Here is a 26,111-nt window from a genome sequence, read left to right on the forward strand (position 1 = left end):
GCTACTAGAAACACGTGGCAGTGACCATGTGCCTTCTGGGTTGAGCACCATAAGGGCATCTTTCCCCATTAGTTACCTCCACGTTGTCTCAAACAAAGGCATCAAAAATTATAAACTGTCACCAGGCTTGAGATGCAGGCTTTGAGAGAGATACTAATAATTCCATACAGGAAGGACAGAATGTTTTGCCTTAATTTTTTTTTTTTTTTTTTTTTTTAGTAGCAGTGCCAGTCAGCCAAAGAAATCAGTGTTTAAAAGTCGAGCAACCCATGGAAGGAGAGAGAAAAATCAATATCAAAGCCCTCTTTCCTTCCCAAGCACCTATTAATAAACTCCCTCTGCTTTCAATGTGTCTGTCCCCATTAGAGGCTCAGACAGCAAGGAGTGTGGGGCGTGGAGTCTTTCCAGAGATTTTTCTGCCCTGCTCATTTCTCTCTCCTGCCTCTGCTTCCGCCATGTCCCTTTCTTAGAAAGTAAGGACAAAGAACAGATTAGAAGTGGCCTCAGGGTACGTCCAACCCCGCAATACATAGGGCTGTTTGAGAAGGTGACCGAATGCCCTGGTCCTCAGTGCACTCAGATATCTCTGCTGCAATGCTAAGTTGTACAGCTGAACAGCTGTTTTGAACTGTGACTTTTTTCAAAATCTGCTCCTCTCTAACTCAGCTGGCTTTCACATCCTCATAACAAGGCCCATTCGTGTGGTGCAGATTATGAGGCCTGCTTCAGCATCTCACTGAATCTGTCAGACCTTCTCACCCATTGCAGAAAGGGAAAAACTGACGCAGAGAGAGATCCACAAATTTGTCCGATGTCACCGTATCCAGAACATGCCAGAAGGAGCTTAAACAGGGAGGACTGGTGAAGAATCCCTGAAAGCTCTTCAGCTATCATCCTTTCCCTCCTCCCAGCATCTCCCCGAAGCAAATCTCTCGCTGATAACTGATGTCTGTTTGCAGAGACACTGTCTCATTTAAAGTGCTAACTTACACCAGGTGTCAGATCTTCCTCCAGGTCCCTGGCTAGTTTGCCCTGAGATCTGTCTCTCAAATATTCCCTGGACTGTCTGGGTGCTGACATGAGCAAGGTGTACCGCCCAGGTTGGCCCCCTGCTTGGTTCCGCCAACGAGAGGCAGAGGCATGCACTGGAGGGTGTGTGAAAGGGAGAAGTCAGGCTATTTCTCCATCTCTCTGTGCCTGAGGCTGAATCCTTCCATCCTCAGTGTCTTAGGTCAGCCATGATTCCAGCCCCCACCAGAAGGCACTGGGTCCTGGCCTCCAGGACCCCATCTCTCGTCTCCCCATTTTACAACTACCAGTTTCTTGCTGTTGCCAATCTCTGGGCTGCCTCCCCACCCCTCATGTGGCTTCCAGCCCCTCCATCACCCACATAACAAGTTAACTGCATTAAAGCCCTTCTTTGTGAATTGGTTGGCATGGTTCCTGTTTTCAGGTTTGACCCCAAAAGGGACCATCATTTTTTTAAAATTTTATATTGAATCTAGAGGGGAAAAGCAAGAAAGAATCAAATTTTACTGATGGCTCACGGTGTGCTTCCTGGGGCTTGGCACTTTCATATGCCTTGTATATTTTAGTCCTCAAAATAGAACTGTGGGAAACACATTACCACTATTCTCCTTTACACACACACAAAAAACTGGATCTCAAAATGTGAGGGGACTGGCCCAAGGATAAAGAGCCAGTAAGTAAAAGAGCCGAGATCCTAAAGTAGGTTGTTTTTTGCTTATGTATCAGTCATAGAATTAAGGACCGAGTTGAGACTCCATCTTGAACAAATCCTGGAGAGAATGTCTTTGTAAATATCAAAGTTTGTAGCACAAATGACTTGTATTTTTTTTTATTACAAGCGTTGAGTTAAATAGTGAGACAGCAGGTATATACAACATATAATTAATATAAGCATATAAGCCTTAATAGCTAACAATGCCTTGGAAAACAGAAGCAGTAGAGAAAGCCTGGTTCCGGCCCCAGGCTGATTCATGCCTTTTAATTGGATTTTTTTTTGATTATTAATTACTTGATGTTAAAAAAAAAAACAAGGCAGAATAAATAAAAGTCTGAATTATATTCAGACTGCTGGCATTAAGTGTGATTCCACAAAGTCAAAACACATATACATCTTGGATCTCAGTCATCTGTAGTCATTTCTTTAGCTAGCAGCTGGAATATTTTTTTCTAGCATTATTATGACAAATAATCTTCCATTCATAAAAATATGCCCCTATGCTCTGGTGTAAAGAGTAAAGACCACTACCACAGGGAACTCTATTCAATAGCTTATAATAACCTACAATGAAAAAGAATATATATGTGTGTGTAACCGAATCACTATGCTGTACACCAGAAACTAACACAACATTGTAAATCAGCTCTACTTCAATAAAAAGAAAAAAACAGCAAAAAGCACTAAAGTAAGCCTTAAAAGCACTGAATTGGAGTCTCGGCCTTAACATTTACTGGCTGTGTGACCTTGAGAAAGTTGTTTTGGCCATCTGAGACTCAGATCGCTCATCTAAAAATAGGAGTAATTATATTTTGCCTACCTCCCACAATGGGTCATTCTCAGGATTTAAAAAAAAAAAGCATAATGTAGGTGCATTTTTAAAAATACCAATTGCTATATAAGTGTAAGGGCCATTGTATTAAACTCTGTTTACAGTCATTATTGCCTTTTTCTCCTCTGAGCAATCTGCCACAGGTGCTCCCCCTCATCAGCAAAATGCAGGCCTATGAAAAAGGGAAGGGTGGAGAACAATTTTACAAAAGCCTGGCAAACAGCAGTCAGCTAATCTCCATTTTTCTCAGCCAGAACAAATGGCAATTTTCCAGATGCATGGCCTTCCTGGGCATTTCCGGCTACTTGGACAGAAGGCAGTGCCTGCCTCTCCCAGCCTCCTGGGCAAGAGATGCCAACATCTGGGGCAAAGCCACCAAAACCAAGCGGAGCTGCGAGCTGACGCTGCGACCTGGTGGACTGACACCGTGGCCTGGTGGACTGATAAACCAAGTGCAACCCCACCATCCCAGGTGATGATTTCCCATATTCTTCAGAACTTTTTGAACACTGGTCTGACCAGTCTATAGATCTGTCCCTCTTCTCTTTCCACTGGGAGTCCAATGAAGAAAGAAGTAAACCGAAACACAAAAAATCTTGTGGAATTCCTCACATTTTGGCTTGTTTTTTTGTTTGGGGGGAGGTAATTAGGTTTATTCATTCATTCATTCATTCATTCATTTAAATGGCGGTACAGTCTGCCCAGGAGAATAGTGACACTCCCCTGTGTGGATGGCTTTCTTTAAGATAAAGACACAATGTCCATCAGAAACCCCATGGACTTGTTCTTCCTTCAGTATTATGTGATGTATGTCCTGGTACATGTTTCGATGTTCCAAGGAAAAAAATTGTATTTTTATTTTCCATATTCATAGGCCTATAAACTATGTCTGTATTCTAATACTCATCTTGAACCCAGGATCTCATACATTCTAAGCATGAGCGATACCCCTGAGTGATACCCTCCCCCCCGAATTCCTGACATTTATCTAATGATCTAATTTCTAAGGACTAGTCGTTACTCTTAAAGATTTGGAAAAAAAAAAAGGCAGTTAATGTTTCCGGCTCCAAGAAGCGCATTTCTCTTGTCAACGCACATACAGGGAACAGTAGCCTTGAGGGTCCTCCGAGGAAGTGCATCCCCTTCCTCTCTGATCTCCAACATCCCTTCCATCTCGCACTGTCAGCACCTACTGGCAAGTGCCTATGTGCCTGGCGCTGGGCTGAACGGGATGCTGAGGATACAGAGTCAACAAGACTTAAGCATTTAAAAAACCCTCAGCCCCAGACGTCATCCCTGCACCCCAGACCCCACCTCCCACCAGGCGCAGTGGCGCTTTGGGACAGAGAGCATTTCTCAGACCACCAACCCTGACCCTGATGCCGCTGCGATTTCCCCTCTGACCTTGGCCAGGTTACTTTTCTCCTTCCTCCTCCATTTACAGAAATGTGATTATTGCAAATGGGTAGAAAAGGGGGGAAAAAAAGAAAAGAAAACTGAGCGGTTGGGAAAGGAGAAGGAGTTCATTGCATCCGACCCAGTGTTCTCATAGAAGTTCCTCTGCATTTAGAAGTTCTCTGCACTTCAGGTTTCAGAATCCAGAGGGTTGCTTGGAAATGCCTTCAATTTTAAAGGCTGTGCAAACCTGGAGTTCACGTTCAACGAAGACCAACTTCCAGCTGCTTCATAACGATTTCAACGCAGCAACAGAGCAGAGCATCTGCCGATTTTCAACCCTAGCAATTTGGTTCAAGCATGATCTCAACCACTTTTAGCTTTGATATTTCTAGCCACCTCTTATGCTGTATTTTCTCTTAATGCCACCAATCATGTGTGAAATTCTGTTGCAAAACTAATCTTTGTGGGAAATGATATGTAATGACTTCTTTAAAGAGAGAGAGAGAGAGAGGGCAGTGATTATGACCTTTGTTGTTTCTGACATGTTTTTCATAGTGTAATACAAGTGGAAACATCTCTATCTCAAGGTCAAAGTAGAAATAGTTTTCTGCTTATACAAGCATCACTGTTTCTTAAGCAGGAAAAGCCTTGAAAATTATCCTTATGGCTTGATTTCAAAAACCTCTAATGTATATAATGGCTGATAAACTTGAAAGCCCGCTGTGCTCAGAAAAATAGCTTGATATCTATCTTATTAAATCAGTACTTTATGTTTTACCTTTCCAATGATGTGAAAAGATTTAAGAAGACACAAAAGACGGGAATGAGAAATCTTATTTGGGTATTTATACAACAAGGCACTATTTGATGATCCAGTGTCACACACACACACACACACACACACACACACACACACACATACACAGTAGCTAACATATCTTGTCTTACCAAGGGAGGTTTCAGTCAAAAGCAGCTGTGACCAGATATTCTGCAGTGGAAGTCAGAAACCACTAATTTAAATTTTTCATTTGTTTTTTGGAACAATTATGCCACCCACAAAAGGGTAACTTTGCAAGTCGTCACTATCTCATGAATTTTGGAACTTATCCCTTAAATAAACCCGTCTCATTTCCATATAATTACAGCAACTAAGAAGGTCCTGGGGAAAAAAAAAAGAAAAGAAAAAAGTTTCGCTCAAAATGTAAGGATCCTCATCAGGAATCCCTGTAACTGGCATCTTGATCACACTTGGGATTTGGTTCCTGACAATCAGAAAATTCGTATGAACTTGAGAGAGAAATGTCTTGAGGGAGTTCGCTTTGACTTCAGTTTCCCGCATGGGATGCTTTCTGACACTATTCACCTGTCCTATTGTCCATCCCTGTTACGTATTAATTTGTCGCATGTCATTTAGATTCATCTGTAATAAAACACAGTGGTAATGACTTCAAACTTTAAAAAGAGTAATGCGGCCTAACGGAGTCCTTCCTGAATGATTCTCTCCCTCCCGCAGCCTCGGGAAATATAGTCCAGAGTGTTTGAGAGACTCCAGTGGACCTCATCCCCCATAGTACATCACTCAGTACAAGCTAATTAGGACGCGTTAAATGTTTCCACTGAAAACGCAAAAAAAAAAAAAAAGGAATGTTTTCCTCTGCTGCCTGCTGTTGTCTGCTCATTTCCTTCCTTATAACCTTGCCACTTAACTGTTTTTCTAATATCCCGCTGTAGAGGTGAAACTTGATGGTCCAGCCACAACCCAAAGAGTAAATGCTGACTTGAGAATGTTCTAAACATCCCGGGGGAAACACAAAGTCCTTCCTGTGACAATGTACAAACGTGTCCATTATAGGCAAGGGAACAGGCTTCTGGTCTGGAATTTTCCTACGAGATTTTTTTTCCTTGCTGTTGTATTAAAAGCTTCCTCCACCAACTATTTTGTGTTGGGATAGGCACACCACTGAGTCTTTTTTTTTTTTTCTCTCTTGTTTTTCTAAGGCATTTTAAAGAAGACAGCAGATCTACAATTAACACCACGCTAAACTTGAGTGGCTCATTCACGCTTTCTAAATTTTGCTCGCCCTTTTCCCCAGGTTTAATTAATATGCCATTAACTGTGGCGTTCAGAGGGAGCTCTGATCATTGTCTCTGGGTTCTCTTCCTTTGCTTAAAGTGTATCTTTCTTTCTTCAGCAGGATTCTCATGGAGCAAGCCCTGGCCCCTGCCTGGCTGTAAGTGCACTGTAGTCTCCATCGGGTTGATCTGCGGCCACATAGAATTTCCTCAGTGCCATCAGGCTCCGGTGATCTCTCCTGATGGCAAAGGGTTGTGACATGGCACCTCCCTTGGGCAACTGTGGACAATTTGTGAGGTTGGCATGACCGCTGGCAACCACTCACCACTCCTGCAGTGGAGAAATGTGTTGGGCCAGATGGAAAGGGGGAGGTGATTCAGACATACTTAGAGCAGGAGACAGAGCATGGGTACCACCTTCTGCCAGGATGCACTGGAGCACAGCACCGCCCTTCATCCCACGCGCTCCTCTGACCCAACTGTGACCAGGCGGCTTGGAGCAGGTCTGCTTACTGACAACCACCCACAGCCTCTGCCTTAATCTGGGGGAAAGTCTCCCAGCTGCTGGCTTTCATTCCCGGATACATTATTAATGGCGATTCATCCTCGGCACATGTAATTTTTAACTATGTAAAATATTCATGTGGGTGGGGAGGGTGACTTCCTAAATCCTGATGATTTTTCCCTTGGCTCTTTACAGTCAGTCCCAAGCAGGTTGCTAACTGGGATTTTCCTCTTCTTTCTCCCGTGTGAAACCTTATTTTTAACTTCAAGTAATGAATGCAAGATCGATAGAATAAGTAACAAAAGTATCCACGGCGACTGAACAGCAAACTCTTAAATCACGGCGCCTTGAGTGCAAATGAACAATTATTGAAAACGCTGCACTACAATTTCAATAGGAAATAAGAGAGAGGCTTAAGTCATTAAAAGGGTCCATTAGTCTTGTAAGTCAGAGACAGCACACTCAAAACATGAGCTGTTCTGGAGAACTGGAAATATTACATATTCCACCAACTTGCACATACACGGCTGACTCCAGCTGGGCAAGGATGAGGTCCAAGCGTCCAGCCCCTAAGAGGAAAGAAGTCTACAAAGATGCAGAGGCTGGGCCAGCCTGTCCAAGCAATGAATCTTCAGTTATATTTGAAAGAAGGTGGAGAGTGAAGGGGGAGCAACAATGACAAATTAGATTATTTACAAGGGATGTAAATATCCTGCTTGCATATCAATTCACTGCGTCTTACAGCATCACATGCTCTTCATCACTCCCTGCTGGGGACACAAATAAAAGACTTCTGACACCTCTACCCCATTCCCACAAATCACCAGAAAAGGCCAAGAGTGCAGCCTGGCTACCCCTTTGTCCCTCTTCTCCCTGACTCGATAAACCCTTTGCCGTTCAAAAACGAAGAAGAAAGTAACGGCCACCAAACTGCAAAGTGAAAGCATTGTTTTGAAAAACTACCTGAAATAGCCAAAATTTAGGATACATACCCCCCCCACACACAAATACACATATGTACATATACACATACACAGTCTTAGAGATTTGCAACGTTAGAATGCTGTTGAATCTTAACATGCCTGGATTGAATCGTTCCATTCTTGCCCCCGCTCTTGTACCACGCATTTTATTAGAGACAGGTGGACTTCCAGAGTTCTGGATGTCAGACGGCTCGAGCGAGGGGCAACATAACACAACCTGCGAGAAACAGTGTTCCTAAATACACACGATTTCCTCCAAGAATAGCAAAACGTGTGTCATGCCGGAATTATGATGAGACTGAACCACGCTCATGACACAGAGGGCAACTTCAGCCTTGTCTTTCAAAGAGTACAGTTTCATCTGAAGTAAGACATCACATTTCAATGCGTGCTATTAAAAACTTGCATTACACAGTGAAACTAATTGCCCTCTGAATCACCCTGCTTTAACCAGACTAGCAAGCAGTGAATAACTTGAGCTAGCCGAGGGAACATTTCTCCAACAGCCACAGGAAGATCTGGTCCAGCATGGATGGCCTCTAACCAGTACTTTCAGACTTCGCCACTGCTCTGGGTAACACTCCCTACTCACCACAATGACATTAGGCATTGTTGCAAGAGGCCAAAAACTTAAGCTAAAATTACAATCTCACTTCACATCCCTCAGATATCATTACAGAGGCCGAAATTTTAGTTTGTCCAAAAGATATATCATCTTTACATAAGCTTTTGCATGCATCAAAGACAGATTCACCATAATCACTTGTTATTTCATTCATCGCCAATAAATCCGCTTACCACCTCGATCACTACCCTCCCTGCTCTGAAGGAGGTTTTGTTTAACTCTGGATTCTGCTTGAATTTGGCTCTGAAATGAGGATCCTTTCTTTCAAATCAATCTGAGTTATTTTTAAGACTTCTTTTCTAATATGGCACAAATTAGAGGGAAATCAAAACTGCTGTCAAGACAACTAAAAGCATTCAGCTTTTGCAACGGGGGTTCCTTCCCATACTTTCGCAAATGTTCCAAAGGCTCCAGAAAACAAAAGAAAGCAAATAGTACACAGGGAAATAAATGCCCCAGAAACCAATTCTGCCTCGCTACAAGTTTATCTTAATGCCTCTTTAATCTGAAAAATGACTAGCTTTCACACTGAAAGCAAGCCCACTCATCACCCAGAGCATCTGCATGTGTTGGAATGCTTCCTCGCCCCTCTCCGGTTGCTCTCAAAAACCTTTTAATATCAGATAGATGCTCTCGGGTGATGAGGCCTGATGGACCTTAGAGGAGGAGAGCATAACTTCAGGGAGGAAGAAAGATAATTCAGTCCTAATCCTTGGTTTCCTATTCAGTGAAGGGTTTTGCCTCCTCCCCTAGTAAGTTGCAGCGTTCCAGTGCGAAAGCACCGCTCCCAGCCCACTTACAGTGCTCCACGGATCGCCCAGATCTAAGCCTCAGCATGTTCTCTGGAAATGCAGGCAGCTCAGCAGAAAACCTGAGAGGTTTCCACCCTGGCACACAACTAAACTGCACCAATATTTAACAGCTCCAAGCCCTAAAAAGGGCTTAAAATAATATGCATTTTGGGCTAGGCTGCTCTAGCTAGCCAGGAAAACTGGGATGGCGTGGAGGGGTGCTCTCAGTTGCTCAACCACTGCACGCCAAAGAATGTTTTCCCTTTCTGTCTCAGAATTAGGGGCAAACCAAAATGCTTAATGAAGCATCAGTGTTGACTAAGCTTCCACAGACTCGGGAGCACAGAACTTTGTTTTACATTCCATTTAAGTTAGCGCATGACTTCCCACGCCGCACCATTTCTCCGTCCTCACCTAGCTAAAACAAACAAACAAACAAACAAACAAAAAACCCCAACTTCATGCAGACAAATCAAGGTAAAGTTTAGCCACCCCTTCCACCCCCGTCTCTTCCCTTTTCCAACTTAAAACTCGTCTACGACTCATCAACAGCCCCAAATGTAGCACAAAGGAAGCTTTGAGGGCTGCACCGGCTCGATCCTCCAGTTGCCGGCTGGAGAGAGGTAGGTTTCATGTAATCTATTCTCGAGGCTTTTAAGATTTGCTAAAGGGCTCGTCTGCACGGATGAAGCGCCGGGCACCCCCCGAATTACATCATCAGAGTTAACACTCACCAAAATACATTATGTTTCTCATTAATCAGACAGCTGGAACCCCACCGCGGCGTCTTCGGCATCAGCTCGCACCCCGGGCTGACACGCAGAGCAAAGCCGTTTCATGCTACATGCGGTGGGAAGGTCCCCGGCGGAGAGCAGCGGGCGCCGAGCGTGCCTCCTCCGCCGGATGAGCGCCTCGCGGGCTGCCTCTCCCGGGCTACGATCCCCGGCGGCTGGAGCGTGCGCTCGGGCTGCCTGCTGCACTGCCCATCCTTACTGTAATCCGACTCCTCCTTGCGATGTCCTTGCCGCGCCTGTGACATCAGGACTGCGAGTACTACAAACAGACCCCCCACTCCACCCCACCCCACCCCACCCCACCCCCGGTTCGCCGCGGCTCCGGGAGGTGCTCCGATTGCCTGCCTGGACCAACCATGGTTCTCGGGAAGCGCTGATGAGCCCAGAGACCTGGGAGGGGGCGGAGTGAGGGGCGCGGGAGGCTCTCTTAAAGAGAGAAGGGTCCCGGATCCACCTAGGCGCGCGCGGGGGAAATTCACCGGGGTGCGGGAGGGAGGGAGGGGAGGGGACGGGGTGAAGGCGAGTTCTGCCATTACCGTGTAATTAGACACACTTCTATCCCGCCCCTCCCACGAATGTCATCATCCTCGCCCGAACTGAGCCTCCCCTCCCAAGTTTACAAGGCAGTGGGAAAAGGAATGGTAATGGTGCCTCGTGCCTGCATTCCCTTTGCTGTGGGCCTGAGGGTTTGTTGGTTGTGATCTTTATTCCTAAGAGAAATAAAAGACTCAAGGGACCCTTGCTAAGGTAATAGAGGTTTTCACTTAGAAGTGATCAGATCACAGAAACTCAGCAGTGGGTAAAGAGTTGTTTTTATTTCTTGAGTGTTTTCTGAGCTAGATTGATAGAGAAATGTAAAGAAAAACAACTGGCGATGAAAGTCACCTCCACGTTCACAAGATCCCATTTGCTGCCTCCCTAGAAGGTAGCAGAAAGAACATTGAGGCTGAAATGACCTTTGACCCCTAAAGAGGAGAGAGATTTTAGCCTGAAAGATAACCAAGATTCCGTCCTCATTCAAGGCTGGTCACCAGTATAATATAGACACACACACGCACAAGTACTCCCATTAAATTTGAGATGAACAGTCAAGGAAGGCAAAGCTTAGCAAAGCCTCTGGCTCCTCCAATGGTCTAATGAATTGCAGCCCTTATATCTTACATAGAAAAGGATGTTAGAAAGAAATCCCTGAAAGCTACACTGATTAATACTTAAACGCCCAGCGTGGAAAATAAACCCACAGAGCAAGTTCAGTTTCCCAAGGACTCATCACTTTGGGACCCAACTTACCTACTGGACCATTTAAATGTAAAAATTTTTCTAAAAACCTATTAAACTAAGAACTAAAGATAAAGAATTGTAATCAATGGAAGAAAGCAATCGATATATTTTCAATATGAGTTTTTATAGGCTGTGGTAACAAATATTTCCACATTGTGATATTAAAATATTCCATGGTCTTTTCTTGCAGAATTCTGTATCTTTTGGTGGATTTAATGCATCTGGGAACTAGACTCTGCGGTTCCTAACCGTTTGCTGTGCAATCTTACCCAAAAAAGCTTAACCCTACGTTTCCTCTCTGAGAAAAAGCTCTATAGTCAATATCCTCTCTCACAACGGATTATAAAGAATTTGGTGAATGCGGACAGATAACCATATATAAAACAGAAACGTTACAGTGAGTCTTAGGGCACATCTGGTGATGCTCTTTTAGAAATATTCTTCCTTTAAAGCAACTGGGAGGAAGAAAACTGAAATTGTAAAGAATATTTACTTTTTACTCCTATTTTAAAATTCAAAATACAAAGAACGTTATAGGAAAATCCTGAAGAAAACACATAAGTGTTTTTCCTTTTGGACAGATGGACACCATCCAAAAGTACAATTAATGGCCCTTCCCTCAGGCAAAAGAACCATCTGGTGAGAGCTTATTCATGAAGCTGTCTTGACGGCGGACATGGGCTAGGGGGCACTGTAGTTCAATATTAGAATTTTTGGTCCTTTCGACTTCCTGTAGTTAGAAGATGTAAGCACTGAGTTGAATTTAAAACAGGAGATTTAAGACACTAAAGGATTGTCTTAATAATTAATAACACCCTTGAATTTGCTTGGCATTTTGCAGTCACAAGGTCTCTTCACTTATGTCATCTTTCTTACTGACTAACACACTGAGATACAGAAAGATGCTCAGAGGCATTAGGCAACTTTCTCAGTGACGTCAGGAAATCTCAGTAAAGAACAACTGTCTTAACACTGACTTATATGTTGAATTTACCTTAAAGTCCCCAGCAGAGTTCTTTCTTCGAAGATATGCGTGATAAATATCCTATTTATAATGGTTCAGGTAAAGGTCTTCCCCAAATTGTATCACTGTATGCTCCAGGAAAAGAAAAAAAAAAAAAAATATATATATATATATATATATAGTCAGGAATATACAGGCAGAGAGCATTTGGTAATAGAACATTCCAATCGGACTATGCCTGAAACAGCAGCGTGTAGCTTCTGAAAGAAGAGGCGGACCAAGAAGCAACCGAGTGTTACATTCACACAATGGAATTCTGTTCTACCGAAAAAAGGACGGGGTCTGCTTTATTTAAACGTGTACGCCCCGCCCACCTCCAATTCAGGGTTATCTGGAATGTCAAGACCTCAGATATAACAGTTGCTTATTTCTGGACAGAAAACAAGGGATTTTTATTTTAGTTTGACACTTATTATTGTTTCTTCTAAAATTACTTTAGTTGTATATATGATATTTTTCAAGGAAAAAAATGCGACTATTTTTATTTTGAAACAAAGTGATATCCAAATAAAGGCACAGCTGATGTTGGCTAGACATAGAATTGTAGACATGCCAGCCGTGCCTGAGATCTGCTGCCATATGTCACCTCCAGGAGTGGACCCAGCAGTTTCCAGGGAAGGACCTGGTTCACCCCCTGACTTTTATCTGTCTCTCAGAAGGTCTGAGAAGCTGAGAGATTCTAAGGAGGAATCAGGCCACTGCTTGCCAGATAGAAATATACCTTTCACTCGTCAAACAAAGGATGCCCTAAAACCAGTAAGGTATTCAGAGTGAAAACATTATGGTAAGACACAAATTGTTTCTCTGCTCAAAAGTCCGGAGAGCTGCCTGCCTGGAACCCTGTCTGCTTCAAGTGTCACTCAAAAGTTTATTAGAGTGTATCACTCATATGTGGAATCTAAAAAAAAAAAAAGAAAGAAAGAAAAAAGAAGACACTAATGAACTCATCTACAAACCAGAAATAAACTCACAGACATAGTAAAAAAAAAAAAAATCTGATGGTAACCGGAAGAAAGGGGGTGGGAAGGGATAAATTTGGGAGTTTGAGATTTGCAAATGATAACCACTATGTATTAAAATAGATGAAAAACAAATTTATTCTATAGCTCAGGGAACTATGTTCAATACCTTGTGATAACCTTTAATGAAAATGAAAAAAAAAAAAGAGTTTATCAGTGTAGTCATGCTCGCTTTCCCTTCTCACAGTTGCAGACTGCCTTCGTCCCTCCCCTGGCTTTTCCTAACCCCCTTCCCTCCCCTCTTAGTCTCTGTAGCTGTCATCAGCATCTGACCCATTACTGTGAACATCTGTTTATTTTGCTCTCTCTTCACCGGAGCAGAATCTGCAGGAGGGCAGAGATTTTCGTTGCTGTTCACTGTTGTCGCCACCATTCTTCCGAGGGTATCTGACACTGGTTGCAACACAATAAATATCTCTGAATGAATGAATGACTGAATGAACAGAACTGAATACAACTGTACTGTGTGTAAAACATCACACTTTTCCATGTGCCTGCTGTCCATTCTTTGAGGTGGATGGTGTTTTATGCAAAGTGTTTACACAGATTGAACATGGCCATGCTTCGCGGCAGCTGTTCGTAAATTCCACGCAGCACAGATGCCAGGTGGTACTGCAGACCGCAGTCGGAGAGCCTGCTTGGCCTCGCGTTCTCAGAGCTGAAAGCAGCAGGGATCCAGCCCTAACTCTGCACAGCCCGTTTGTGTCTTCCATGCCTTCCTCTGAGCCTCAGTCCATTTTCATCTCTTACTTACATCCCCTCGATAAAATCGTATCTGATGTTCCTGCCTCCAGGCTTGCCCGAGTCCAACCCATTCTCCATATTAGAGCCATTATTATCTTTTTAAGAGTCATTTGAGTCGTTCCCTTGGTTAATACTCTCCGTTGTCTCTCTGTGTCACCTGCCAGGGCGTGCAGGGCTCTTCACGACTAGAGCCCGGATCACACCTCAATTTATGAACACTTTATCCCTCACAAGTTCACTCCAGTCCAGCTGCAGACCCACAGTTCCCCTAAAGATGATATTCCTCTCACCTGCCCTCTTTAGCTGGGCGGTTCCTGTTCAAACTTCGGGTCTCTCTGTCCAAGCATTATTTCTGCTGAGGGCACTTTCCTAACCTCAAGACTGAATGAGATAGTGCTCTTAAATTTTTTTTTTTCATATAGCATATGGTCTAATTCCTGCTCAAGCACTAAAACATAGTGTGCAAATTTCCCTTCACTTGTCTCTCCCAAATGAAAGAGGATGCTCTTTTTAAATTCTATCTTCATGACTTAATACAAATCGGTATTTAATGAATGAATGAAGGGATCAGAACCTAATCACTCTGCACCTGGGCCAGAATTCCGTAGGCTACAGTGGAGTAAAGATGTTGCGGGATGCCTTAAAACTTCAAAGGTACCCCTTCTGGACACTCGGAGGGAAGATAGATGTATCTGTAGCTCAAATTCAGAAGCTGCTGAAAGAAATCAAGGAAAGCAACCCACAACTGACTACTGACAGTGATTCTCAAGATCCAAAAAAATAACAGACCTTCTTCATATGACTTCATTTTTGGAATCCCTGGGAGTGATTCATTCTCCAATGAAGTCATGGATTGTCAAGGTGATGGTGAACTTCCTTCTCTCAGTGATGTTTGTTGTGGGGCCAGCTGTTATTTTAGCCGTGGTTGTGACTCTGGCTTACATAAAACATACACATGTCACTTACATAAAACATACACATGTCACAACCCTGTTGTGGATGAAATGTCTATATCTCAGATATATATCAAGAGAAATAAAGGTGAAAGCACTCATGAAAAAAATGAATCTGTTCATTCATCTCATATTTATTAAATAAATTTAGTATCTTTTGAATACTTTGCACCATGCATTTTGCTAGGTGCTGTCTCAGAGAGTTCGGAGGGCAATGGGGGACATGCCAGAGGGTTACCAGGAGAAGCAAGAGGGCCAGTGTGCTAGAGCATAGTAAGCATTGGGAGTGAAGAAATAGTTGAAGTCAAATAGGTCACAAGGAGCTTAATACAGTAGGACTTTAACAGGTCATATCATAAGCATTTAGACTTTTATTCTGTCTTATGTAGAATGCTTTTGGAGTTAACATAACACGTCCACTAGGGCTAATGCCTGGAGAATGGATAAAAAGGGACCAAAAGAAAATGCACGGTGACCATCTAGGAAGCCTTTATAATAATCTAGGAAAGAGATGGTGGCTTGGATCAGGGTGGGAGCAGTGGAGATGGAAAATGTGGTTGGAGCTTATAAAGATGACAAAATGAGCCAATAGGATTTCTTGATGGGTTGGGTAAGTGATAGAAGAGAAAAAAAAAAAGAATAGATTACTGGAAATCTGGGGACCTAACAATTGGAAGATGGAATTTCCCCTAAGTGATGAGGAGAAGACTGTGGAAGAACATATCTGGGTCGGGGTTAGGAGGTAGCCAAGTGGGACCATATTTAGTCTGAGAGTCCTGTGTATTCTAGTGGAAATGTTCCATAGCAGTTTGGTTATGAGTCTGGAGTTCAGGGGAGATACTTGAAGATCATATTTGAAGTCATCATTTTATGGATGGTAATTAAACCCACGAAACCAGATGATACCTTCAAGGGAATATACATAGAAGAGAAGAATAAGGTCAATCCTGAGCCCTGGGACAAGTGCAAGAGGCCAAGGACGTGAGTATCTGGTGGGTGAGTATTTGTTGAAAGCACAACAACCTGGTGAGTGAATATTGGTTGATATATGGATGGCATTTGATGGAAGAACATTTATTTTAAGCCTGAGTTTGCCTCCATCTAGTATACCACAACCCAATGCCAAAAGCGTTTGAAAAGTGGAGAAATAAGTAATTTGTCTATAGGAGAACAAATAACTTGTTCACCTGATATGTGCAGTGTTTTGATCAGAATTTTTAGATTGTGTAGACACAACTACAAACTCATAAATCATTTTTATTCCTAGATTCCCACTTGATGCTTCCAATGAAATGAAATGCCTAGGGACCGTAATCTGGAAAATTAATTGCTTAGAAGAAAAGAAGTGATAATATTGTGATAAGAATGAAAATCCTATAAATCCTATAAGACTCCCAAATTCTACCTGTCTGAGTTTCCCTGACTTTGGAGGCATCTAATAATTCCGTTTTGTATGTGGTCAGTTAACAGGGGCTTTTCCACAAAGTTTACTAACTGGCATTGAGGACCCTCTTAGAATTCTTACCTTGGCGTTGACTATGGCCTAAGCATGTTTATTCATTAAAAAAAAATAGCTCTCAAATGCTCATCTGTCAGGCACTTTTCTAGGTGCTGAAGGCATATTGATGAAATTACAGAAATCTCTGTCTCCATGGCGCTGACCTCCTTGGGGTTTCCATAGTGTGACTTATCCAGTAGTATTTGGAACCTTTTCCACCTTTGTCTCGTGCAAAGGAAAAAACTTAAAATGTCCTTCCTCTCATTCATTCATTGGTTGGAGTTGATTGCCTCTTTACTCCTAAGAGAATAGATGTAAAGGTTGACAGGGCATATCTACCATGTTCATGCTGTATCCAGTGCCTCAAAAAGTGTCTACATAATGGGTAGCATGAGATAAATATCTGTTTTTATTGCATTTACTATTTATTAGAGTGAATAAATATCTCAAAAGTCTTCTACCTGACGCTCTGTCCTGATTCTGCTGAGAATGTGGTTATATTCTACCAGGATTGCCCCCTTCTGTTTCCCTGTATTTGTCTAGATAGTTGTATTCACCATCCAAACCTGCTCAGATATTTTGTTTTCTATGAAGTCTTCCCTGGGCTTATGTCTGACTCATGTGTTCCCCAAATGAGCTTCCAAACATTGTTTTTTATAGTATTTATCACATTCCATCTCAATTATATGCCCAGTTATCAATATTCCCCAAGTAGAACGAAGGCTCTTTGGAGTCAAGGAAAAAAATCAATAAATAGTAATTCCTTGAGTATTTTAACATACTTCGGAATATAGAAGAAATGCATGCCAAGGGTGTGGCATTTTGGGTTAATGATTGGAGTGTACCACTAACACCAGATGTTGTCCATGACTTGGGAAGCAGCTACCTTTGCTATGGTTGGAGACAAGTATCAGAATTACATGGACAAGGAGGAGACATCAAAAGCAATCTTAGGGTGGAGAGAGAATCCCAAAGCCCGGAGGAAGGACCAACTAGGAACCAGAGGGCTGATCAGCCATTAGGCAAAAGACAAATCAGAAATTCTGTGGGTGGAGCAGGTCAGGAAACCATTGTAGGAGCCCAGTATTACCAGAGTCCAGAAGAGTGTTTAGGCAGAGAAGGATCCAGGGAAAGTTAATCAACCCCCAGCTGCTCTTACGGGTGCCTTTTATTAGTGCATTTGCCCTGACGGATTGATAGTCCTGATTCCCTTATAACGGAAGCATCACAAGATCCCTTTCTGAAGGCTCTCTGATTAGCTCCCTGTCATGCCTCCTTTTCCTTTTCTTTTTTCTCTCCAAAGCCCTTCTGGAACACGTTCATATTTTTATCTAGGTCAACTGGCCACTTGCTTTCTATTTATGTAGGTATTTTCTCCAAAAATCAATGGACTTCACATCATAAGTTTGGTGGTCCCAGATCACCTAGTTTGGTGCCACACTCATAGGAAGTCAAATTATTATAACTATTCCCACCACTGGCAATAAAAAAAGTAATGAAGATCCTATATCACAAGGCACTGAACTCAAATGTTTAAGCTACCATTCTGCTCCTCAAAGTTCTCGGGGTCTTATTTAAGGGGATGAAGCATACATACAAAAAATAACTAAAAACAAAAGGAATATGAAATAAACAGCAAATGAACAATCTAGGTCATGTATGTAAGGGTTTGGTAAAAGATAAAATTAGGATGGTTTTGAGGTAAACCTGGAAAGCTTCAGGGAAGACTTGTACTGAAGCTCAATCTTTGTTATTAGTTCAGATTGAAAAAATGCACGAAAAGTTGGCAAATGACATAAAGCAAGGGGTGGGTATGCCTGGGAGACAAAGAACAAGTAAGGGTATTCAAGAGCAAGTTTCATGAAAGACTCTCATGCTACGTGAAGTTGAAGAGGAAAACACAGGGGCCATACTGGATGTGAGCTCACATCCCAGATTAAAGGTTTTGAATTTTATTTGACATGAGACACAGGAAGTGTTTGCTGAATGAATATATGAATGAACCTCAAAGAGTTTCCAAGGACAGAAACGTAATAATATGCCTCCGAAGATATTTGGGGACACAATACCATGAGTTAATACATCTTGTATAGCAGGTTGAAAGATCTTCTACACTCCAGAGGTTTTCAATTTTTCTTAAAATAAAATGCATTTATGGTTCCTGGGCAGCAATTTGAGAATCAGCCCTCCCTCCAACTCAGCCCCACAGCAAATGTGCTTGCAAACCAAATGGAAGAAGAAAACAACATCATATTGAATTTCTTCTTTTGCTTTAAAAAAAAAAAGATCTTTCAAGATAAATTGAGTACAGCTGTAGTAAATTTGGCAGCTTTAGGTCATGGACGTTCCATTTTTATATACACTCTGATAATAACCATAAAGAGTGAGCAGAAAGAGAGTGCAGTGTGCCCCGACGTTGCAAGAATTCACAAAGTAATTGGAAGTGTTTCCAAGTGTGCATAATTCTGTGCCTCCAGTCAAATACAGTAGATGGAAATTTGTTTGGTTTCCTCTGTCAAAACGTCTAAAACACATAAAGAGAATGTGTAAAGGGCAAACAAAATCTTACAGTTGCAACATTCTTTTAATTATATTGCAATTTCGATCTTGGCTTTGCTCAAACCTAATAATAATTCTAAGGGCTCATCTCTGATCCTTTTGGTGGATAGAATGACGGACCGTGATTTTTACCCTTGACTCAAAAGTGTCAGTTCTGGAAATCTACAGTATTTGTCACCATGAATACCAGTTAACTGCAGCAGTACCCAAAGGAACTCTCACAGCCACACGTGAATACGACTGGAGGAACTTAATTAATCTTTCTGTCACTTCCATGATGCTTTTCATTAATTTTGCTGCTGTCTGATCAACCGGCCTTCTCTGTCTTGGAAATGGCTACCCACCGCCTCTTGGAAAAGCGTTTTCAAAATGCTTTCAAAAGGTAAACAAAGAGTCAAAACATAAAGAGTCACCTTTGTGGTAGGGAGCATTTATGCAGCTGAACGTGACTGCAACAACTCTGATACGGAGGGAGCCCTCATATGTCATATTTCAGATGAGAAAATCACAGCAAACATAAATACCTATTCTGTCGCCCACTGAGAAGCTGCTTTAAAACCTACACACAGAATGTGCCCTTGAAATAAAAGGTCATGTTCTTCTCTACATTCTTTTCATGAAGAGTGACACTTCATGCGTTACCATGAACTACACTAACTACATACAGACTATCATTCACAAGAAATCTAGACTATTTCACTGACTACTGGTAAGGAGATTAGATGAAAGTTGGATATAACTGACAGTATAAAAGTGAGTGATGCCATGTATGACTGAAAAATTGTACTGAACACTGGAATTTGACACAACACTGTAAAATGATTATGAATCAATAAAAATGTAAAAAAAAAAAAATAAAAAAAAAAAATAAAAGTGAGTGATGATTCATGGATTATATTGGCCTCAGTGAGACTCTCTGTGAGTCACAGTTTTGAAAGATTGCTTTGATATGTGTATATTTTAGGTTTAATTTTACTTACATGTATTTTGGCATGATTTTTTAAATGCTGATCATAGTTTAATTTACTAAAAATTTGGAATGATTTTATAAAACATCATCACGTTTTGACCATATGAAAACCAGTTCACACTGGTGGGATGACCATGCAGAACTAGAAAAGAAAGTCACCAAGAGGAAATACCAGTAATGTGGCCTCTTGCTTCGGGTGTGGAACCAGCCTCCGAAATAGTCTCCAGGGATTCTTGTTTGCCAGGATTCACACTCTTGTGTAGTCCCTTCCCCTTTTGGATGGGACTGACCTGTGCCACTAATTGGATGGTGTTGAAATGATCAAGTGTACATTTCAAGTTGAGGTCACAAAATGCAAAGTGGCTTTTGTTTCTCTCTCTGGGATCCTCTCCTGGAGGAGGGGGGAGGTCTCCATGCTATGAGGACACCCAGTAGACCCTAGGAAGAGGTCCACGTGGCAAGGACCTGAGATTTCCAGACAACATCCAGCATCAACTTGCCACACATGTGAGTAAGCCCATCTTGGCAGGGGACTCTTCAGATTGGGTCAAGCTTTCAGATACTTGCAGCTACGACCAACCTTTTTGATGCAACTCATGAAATACCCCAAGTCACAACCACTTGAGAAACTCCCGAATTCTTGATCCACAGCAAATGGAAGAGATGATAAACATTTATGCTTTTTTTAAGCTTCTAAGTTTGGGATATCTATATATCTCTTTCAAAAAGACATATGCAACCCAATGTTCATAGCTGCACTATTTACAGTAGTTAAGACATGGAAACAACCTAAATGTCTATCAACAGATGACTGGATAAAGAAGCTGTGGTATATGTATACAATGGAATACTACTCCGCAGTGCAAAGAATAAAATAATACCATTAACAGCAACATGGATGGACCTGCAGATTATCAGTCTAAGTGAAGTTAGCCAGAAAGAGAAAGAAAAATGATATCACTTATATGTGGAATCTTAAAAAAGGAAAAAGGCAAATCAACTTATTTACAAAACAGAAACAGACTCACAGACATAGAGAACAAACTTATGGTTACCAGGGAGGGAAGCGGGTGGGAAGGGTTCCGTTGGGAGTTTGAGATTTGCAGATACTAACTAATACATACAAAATAGATAAACAAGTTTATACTGTATAATACAGGGAACTATATTCAACATCTTGCAGTAACTTATAGTGAAAAAGAATACGAAGATGAATATCTGTATGCTCATGTATGACTGAAGCATTATGCTGTACACCAGAAATTGACACATTGTAAACTGACTATAGTTCAATAAAATATATATAAAAATACATAACGAATGCCTCACGGAACTGTATCGCCTAGTAGGAACAAGGAAACTTCTGTACAAGAGTAACTAAAATGATGGCAATGTGATCTACAGCTCAGATGAGATAGACACAGATATAGGACCTTGGAGAGGGATGTATCCCTTTGGGTCTTGGTTTCTTAAAACATGAAATGATGCTGTGAAAATGAGTGAGAGTCCCCGGGGTGAGAGTCTATGGAGAGAGGTGGGGAAAGTATCACAACTGCACAGGGTGAGCTAAGTGTCTCCCCGCAGAGAGTGTCTGAGACCTTGGAGGATTGCACAGTGTGCATTAACTGTCAAAAGAGTGCCTAGTACCTAGCTTCAGCTGACCATAAGCCATGAGGGAGTTCGAACCTAATGTTGGTTGCCAGGTTCTTCCATTTCTTCCTCCAGCTTTTACTTTCTATGATTAAAATTTTACCCACTTGATAAGAGCTTTCATGTAACTTCAATTGGAAGCCATGCCGTTTTGAAATCATGATTGAAACAGCATCTTCTTTTCCCCTTCGTTTGCATGCCCTGACATCTTTAGGACTCTATTCAAGGATCTCTGCCATTGTGTTCAACTTTTCCATCTATTCTTCCCTTCCGGCCCTCCCTCTCTCTACCCTTCCTTCTCTATGTCGCCAAACTAACTTCTACCTTCACTGACCAACATACAGTCCTCTCTGCCTGGGATCACCCTCTCCCCTCAGTCTACTGGGTCCTTCCTCACACGTTCTAAGCTTATTGAAATGTTGCTCATCCTTGATTGCTTTTTATTGTTTGGTTGGTTGGTTTGAGTTTGGGTTTACAGGAGAGATTTATCTGAAGAAATATCATGGCATATGAAAGCCACATAAACTCTTAATCTTTACTTCTGTGGTGGCAAATTTGATATAATGCATAATAAACATACTTTTAAAATCCAGAATACACAAAGTACTGCACAGTTTGATCACTTCTAATTCATTGGTTGACCAACAAAGATGATCTTCCTCTAGGATAATTGCCATGGTCATAATTAGTGGCTACCTTTCTTGGGCCTCAAGAGCATATCTTGTAGTAACCTAGAAAGAAAAAGAACATGAAAAGGAATATATGTATGTGTATGTATGACTGAAACATGATACTGTGCACCAGAAATTGACACAATGTTGTAAATTGACTATCATTTAAAAAAAAAAAAGAGTCACTTTATTTATCCCTTGATAAAGTTACTAGGTGTGTCTTCCTGATTATAATGTGAAATCTCTTTTGGAAGAATTAATATGTCTCATTTACTTTATGGTCAGTGAGCAGTTTTACAGTGCCTGCCTGCAAGGCCCCTCCCAGATCTCCCTAAAATGACAGAGTCTTTGCTCAGCTGCTGGGAGTGCTGTAGACAGAAGGCCTTCAACGGCCAGCCCCTTCAGGTACTGCCTCAGCTGCTGGGAGCCGCATTGCTAAGGTTTCTCCCCCCGCCGTGGTGGACCATATCAATGATCAATGTGGAAAATAAAAGGCCTGGCCATTGTAGACCAACTTGGGACCATTTGGTCAAGTTGGACCATTTAAGCTTTAGAGCACCCAAAGTTGCCTTCAGGCCTGCATCACAGCTCAACTTCTTTCTCTCCCAGTCCCATTCCTCTTGTCCCTGCCACAGTGCCACCCCAGAGTGCTCCCAGATAATATCCTGCATGCTAACCATCCTTGTCTGTTTCCCAGATCCCATCCTGTGACACTGCCATGGAGGAGGAACTCAGTAAATACTTGGTGGCATAAAGTTAAGTCCCAAGTACCTATAGGCAAGCAAGACTAATTTCCCAAAGGACAGAGTACGCTCACTCTCCAAGAAATTGCTGGATAATTGAGAAAGAAAGCCCACATTTCCTCCAGAGACTTGTTGATCTGGGAATGAACGTGAAGAAAGGAGAGCCCAGAATTTAAATGGATGCTCTGGTCCATGTACTCTGAGTAACAGCGATGGCTCAGAGCTGTCAGGTCTGCGGGGAGATATTCAATCATGATGTTCTCCTCTTTCTCTTCAGCAAAGGTAATCACTCAGCATTTTATCTTTTCTAGAAGGTGTCATTACTTTGAGAAGACTATAAGAGTCTCACAAGGGTTTCTATGTAGTGGAAATTTTTCTCTTCATCTTCAAGGAAAAACAAACAAACAAAAAACAGAGGAGAAAAAGACTCTAATGAATTTGAGCATGATGAAATGTAATAACTTTCAGGAACTTCCATAACTTTGAAGTATACAATTTCATGGGGAATCCTTTTAAATTGAGCCATTTATCATATTCTTTAGTATCTAAACTACATCTCACATGTCTTTTAAAATTGCATGGCTTTAGTTAAATAACCATGACCATTCTTTCTGGAAGGGAAGAAAAAAAAAAAACAAAAAAATAATTCACCTTAGAAAAACCTTTGAGGCAGAAATGGGTGTGGAGAGTCAATCTTAAAGGAACTGCCAACAACAAGGCCCTCTTGGCCTCTAATGGGAGGAAATGTGGGCAGCCAGGGAGGTTAGAGAACGTGACATCTAAGTTGAAGAGTGCGGATGATTTCAAATTAGATAAAAATAAAGGACAGATATCCCAGGCATTGTTAACAGCATGTGCAAAGGCCCAGAAGGGAGAGGAGCATGAGGACAGAGCTAAGAGAAGAAGGGGAAAGTGGTATGGAATGAGGAAAGGCAGGTGGCACGGAGGCAGTCGTGAAACCACAACAAGAATTTGGAAACTCACAAAGGGTTTACTCAGGGATGTGATGGACCATATGGTTATGAACTAGAATTGTTAACTACTAAGTATTCCGTGGACATCAACCACTCATACCACCATGTGATCGAGATAAGTATACAAAGTAAGGCTGCAAATCTCTGGCATAAGCCCCATGTTTCTTTGCTCAGGCTTTCTTGTCTACCTGTCGTCCAATGAAACACAGTGGCCAAAGGAAAAAGAAAAGAAAAGAAAAAGAGATGTTTTGCGTGGTTGGGCTTGTCTAGCTGGGAATCACCAGTTCAACCAGTTTCAAGGTAAGTCTGCTTTTTTTAGCTGTCATGAGAGCCGAGCCTTGAACACAAGAATGAACACTGAACAGTTGATTGTTTGATGACTGACCCAGATTAGTCTTCAAATGATGGAGTCCGTGGGATGGCTGGATTGGAGTCTGTGTCACATAATTTTATACACATGTAATGCATATATGTGCATGTGATTCATGGAGGAAAATGGGAAAATGACACTTGGAGGCATATACCATAAGTTTTTACATTTACATGCAAGTTGTAGTATCATTTGACATTTCTGGCTCATGAGTCCAATTTTTAAAATTGTTTTCTTCTCTCTTGCTGACAGATTTCTCAAATAACATCTCATACATTATGGGTGGCCCGGCTTTTGGAGATCCTCAAGCATGAAAGAGTACTGTGAGGCGGCCATTACCCAGAGTTGCCTCAGGGAAATAAAGTCCTACATATTTGCAGCGGCCAGGAATGTCTCATTTCTTCTATAAAGTTTCAAAAATGAGTGACTTTCTAATCATGATAGCATTTTCAAAAATAAATAAGCCGGTTATTGCATTTATTTCTGAAAAATAAAGGCAGTCATTTCACAAATGTTACAGATGGATAGGACTCCCAGGCTCTGTCTATGTCATGTGAGTAGGTGAGATTTCACTGTCTTACTTCCCTAGAAATATAAGCCTGGCATCAATCTTGATAGGAAATAGAGGGAACTTAGACATATTTCAGGGTGGCTGCCAAGCCATCCTCCTCGCTGGGGAAATTCCTTTTCCATATGAAATAGGCAGGGCTTCATCACCCCTGGACATGACCAATTTGATAAGGGTGGCCTTTGAAGAGGATTTTCTGAGACCTATGACTTGGGTGGCCCAGCTTGAAAAGATGAACTGAGACTATTACGTTTGTTCTTGAAAACGGACATTAAGAGACAGAGAATGAACTTGTCAATGGGTGATGAGCCCTGGAACTAGGAGGTCATACAAACTCAGGTCTTATGGATTCCCCTGCAAGATGGATAAGCACAGAAAGGTAGAAAAGAGAGGAAGAGACAGACAGAAAGAGAGATGGATGCTGGATAGAAAAGGAGACATGTTCTTATAGGCAGTCAATGATTTCTTAGCCAATGATTTCTTTTCAAATGCACCTTTCCAATAATTTCATCCCCCCCCCACTGCCAGAGGCAACTATAATAAGACTCTATTCGTCCAGTTGTAATGTCTTCTATTACTCCCTTAATTAATTTGAAGCGATTCCGTAGGCTGACACTAGGAGGCGTCATGATCAGGTACTGTACCAGCACCTTTTGAAGTCTCCTAAGGAAGACAACACAAGATGGCAGCGTTGGGAAGCCTCAGTCATGGTTGGGGACGGTTGGGCATAATCAGGGGTGCTCAGGAAGTCAACCAAAAGTAGTTATGGAATGATCATGATGGTTTCTAGAAGGAATGACAACGGCTTCTAGGTCTCCAGATCAAAGAGCTCTTCTCTTCCAACCTCTACTTTCCACTAACATTGTGAACAATAAGAGTAAATTTTTTGACTCCTAATGTTGATATGTAGCCTGTTTTGCTGACATTTTTATGCAGTGATTTTCCTGATAATCAAACCTCGTTTCTTACTAGAGTGATGAAGAACACTGAATTTTGTCAACGAGATCATTTCCTGCCTGCTACAGATGCGTGACATGCTTATCGAAGTGTCAGAACCCCAAATCACGGCTTTGACACATGTCCTGAGGCATGGTCGGCACACCTTGTAGAGATGAGTTTGTGTTCTGGGGAAGAGTAAGATGGTGGCATGTTATTGGCCACAAGTAACACAGAGTCATCCATTCTCTCCTTTATCCCAATCTCTGGTAGTTCACAATAGGTCTGCCATAAGATGCAAATCTCAGAGGAGATATTTCAGGAGAACAGAGAACGTTTATTAAACCACTGTGGTTTAGTGGAAGTCAGTTAGAGGAAGAAGAATAATGGGGAAATAAGTAATAAG

The 26,111-nt window shown here is 41.9% G+C and overlaps 1 protein-coding gene across 3 annotated transcripts in view; it reads right to left on the reverse strand.

The window, feature by feature from the left end:
• Positions 1–26,111, reverse strand: part of ZNF385D (zinc finger protein 385D) — a 786,854-nt gene that overhangs the window by 277,345 nt on the left and 483,398 nt on the right. Inside the window, exons 1-2 of one of the 3 annotated variants that reach the window (XM_072948891.1) lie at positions 10,101–10,130; positions 9,686–10,004 (exon numbers count right to left, since the gene is read on the reverse strand). The exons of the other annotated variants lie outside the window; for them this stretch is intronic. Of the exons in view, the coding sequence (XP_072804992.1) occupies positions 9,686–9,707 (22 nt within the window). The 5' untranslated portion in view covers positions 9,708–10,004; positions 10,101–10,130. Of the gene's footprint in view, positions 1–9,685; positions 10,005–10,100; positions 10,131–26,111 lie in introns of those variants that run through there. 3 annotated transcript variants of the gene reach the window in all.

The sequence above is a fragment of the Vicugna pacos genome, chromosome 1 (genome assembly GCF_048564905.1).
Source record: "Vicugna pacos chromosome 1, VicPac4, whole genome shotgun sequence".
Taxonomy (NCBI): domain Eukaryota; kingdom Metazoa; phylum Chordata; class Mammalia; order Artiodactyla; family Camelidae; genus Vicugna; species Vicugna pacos.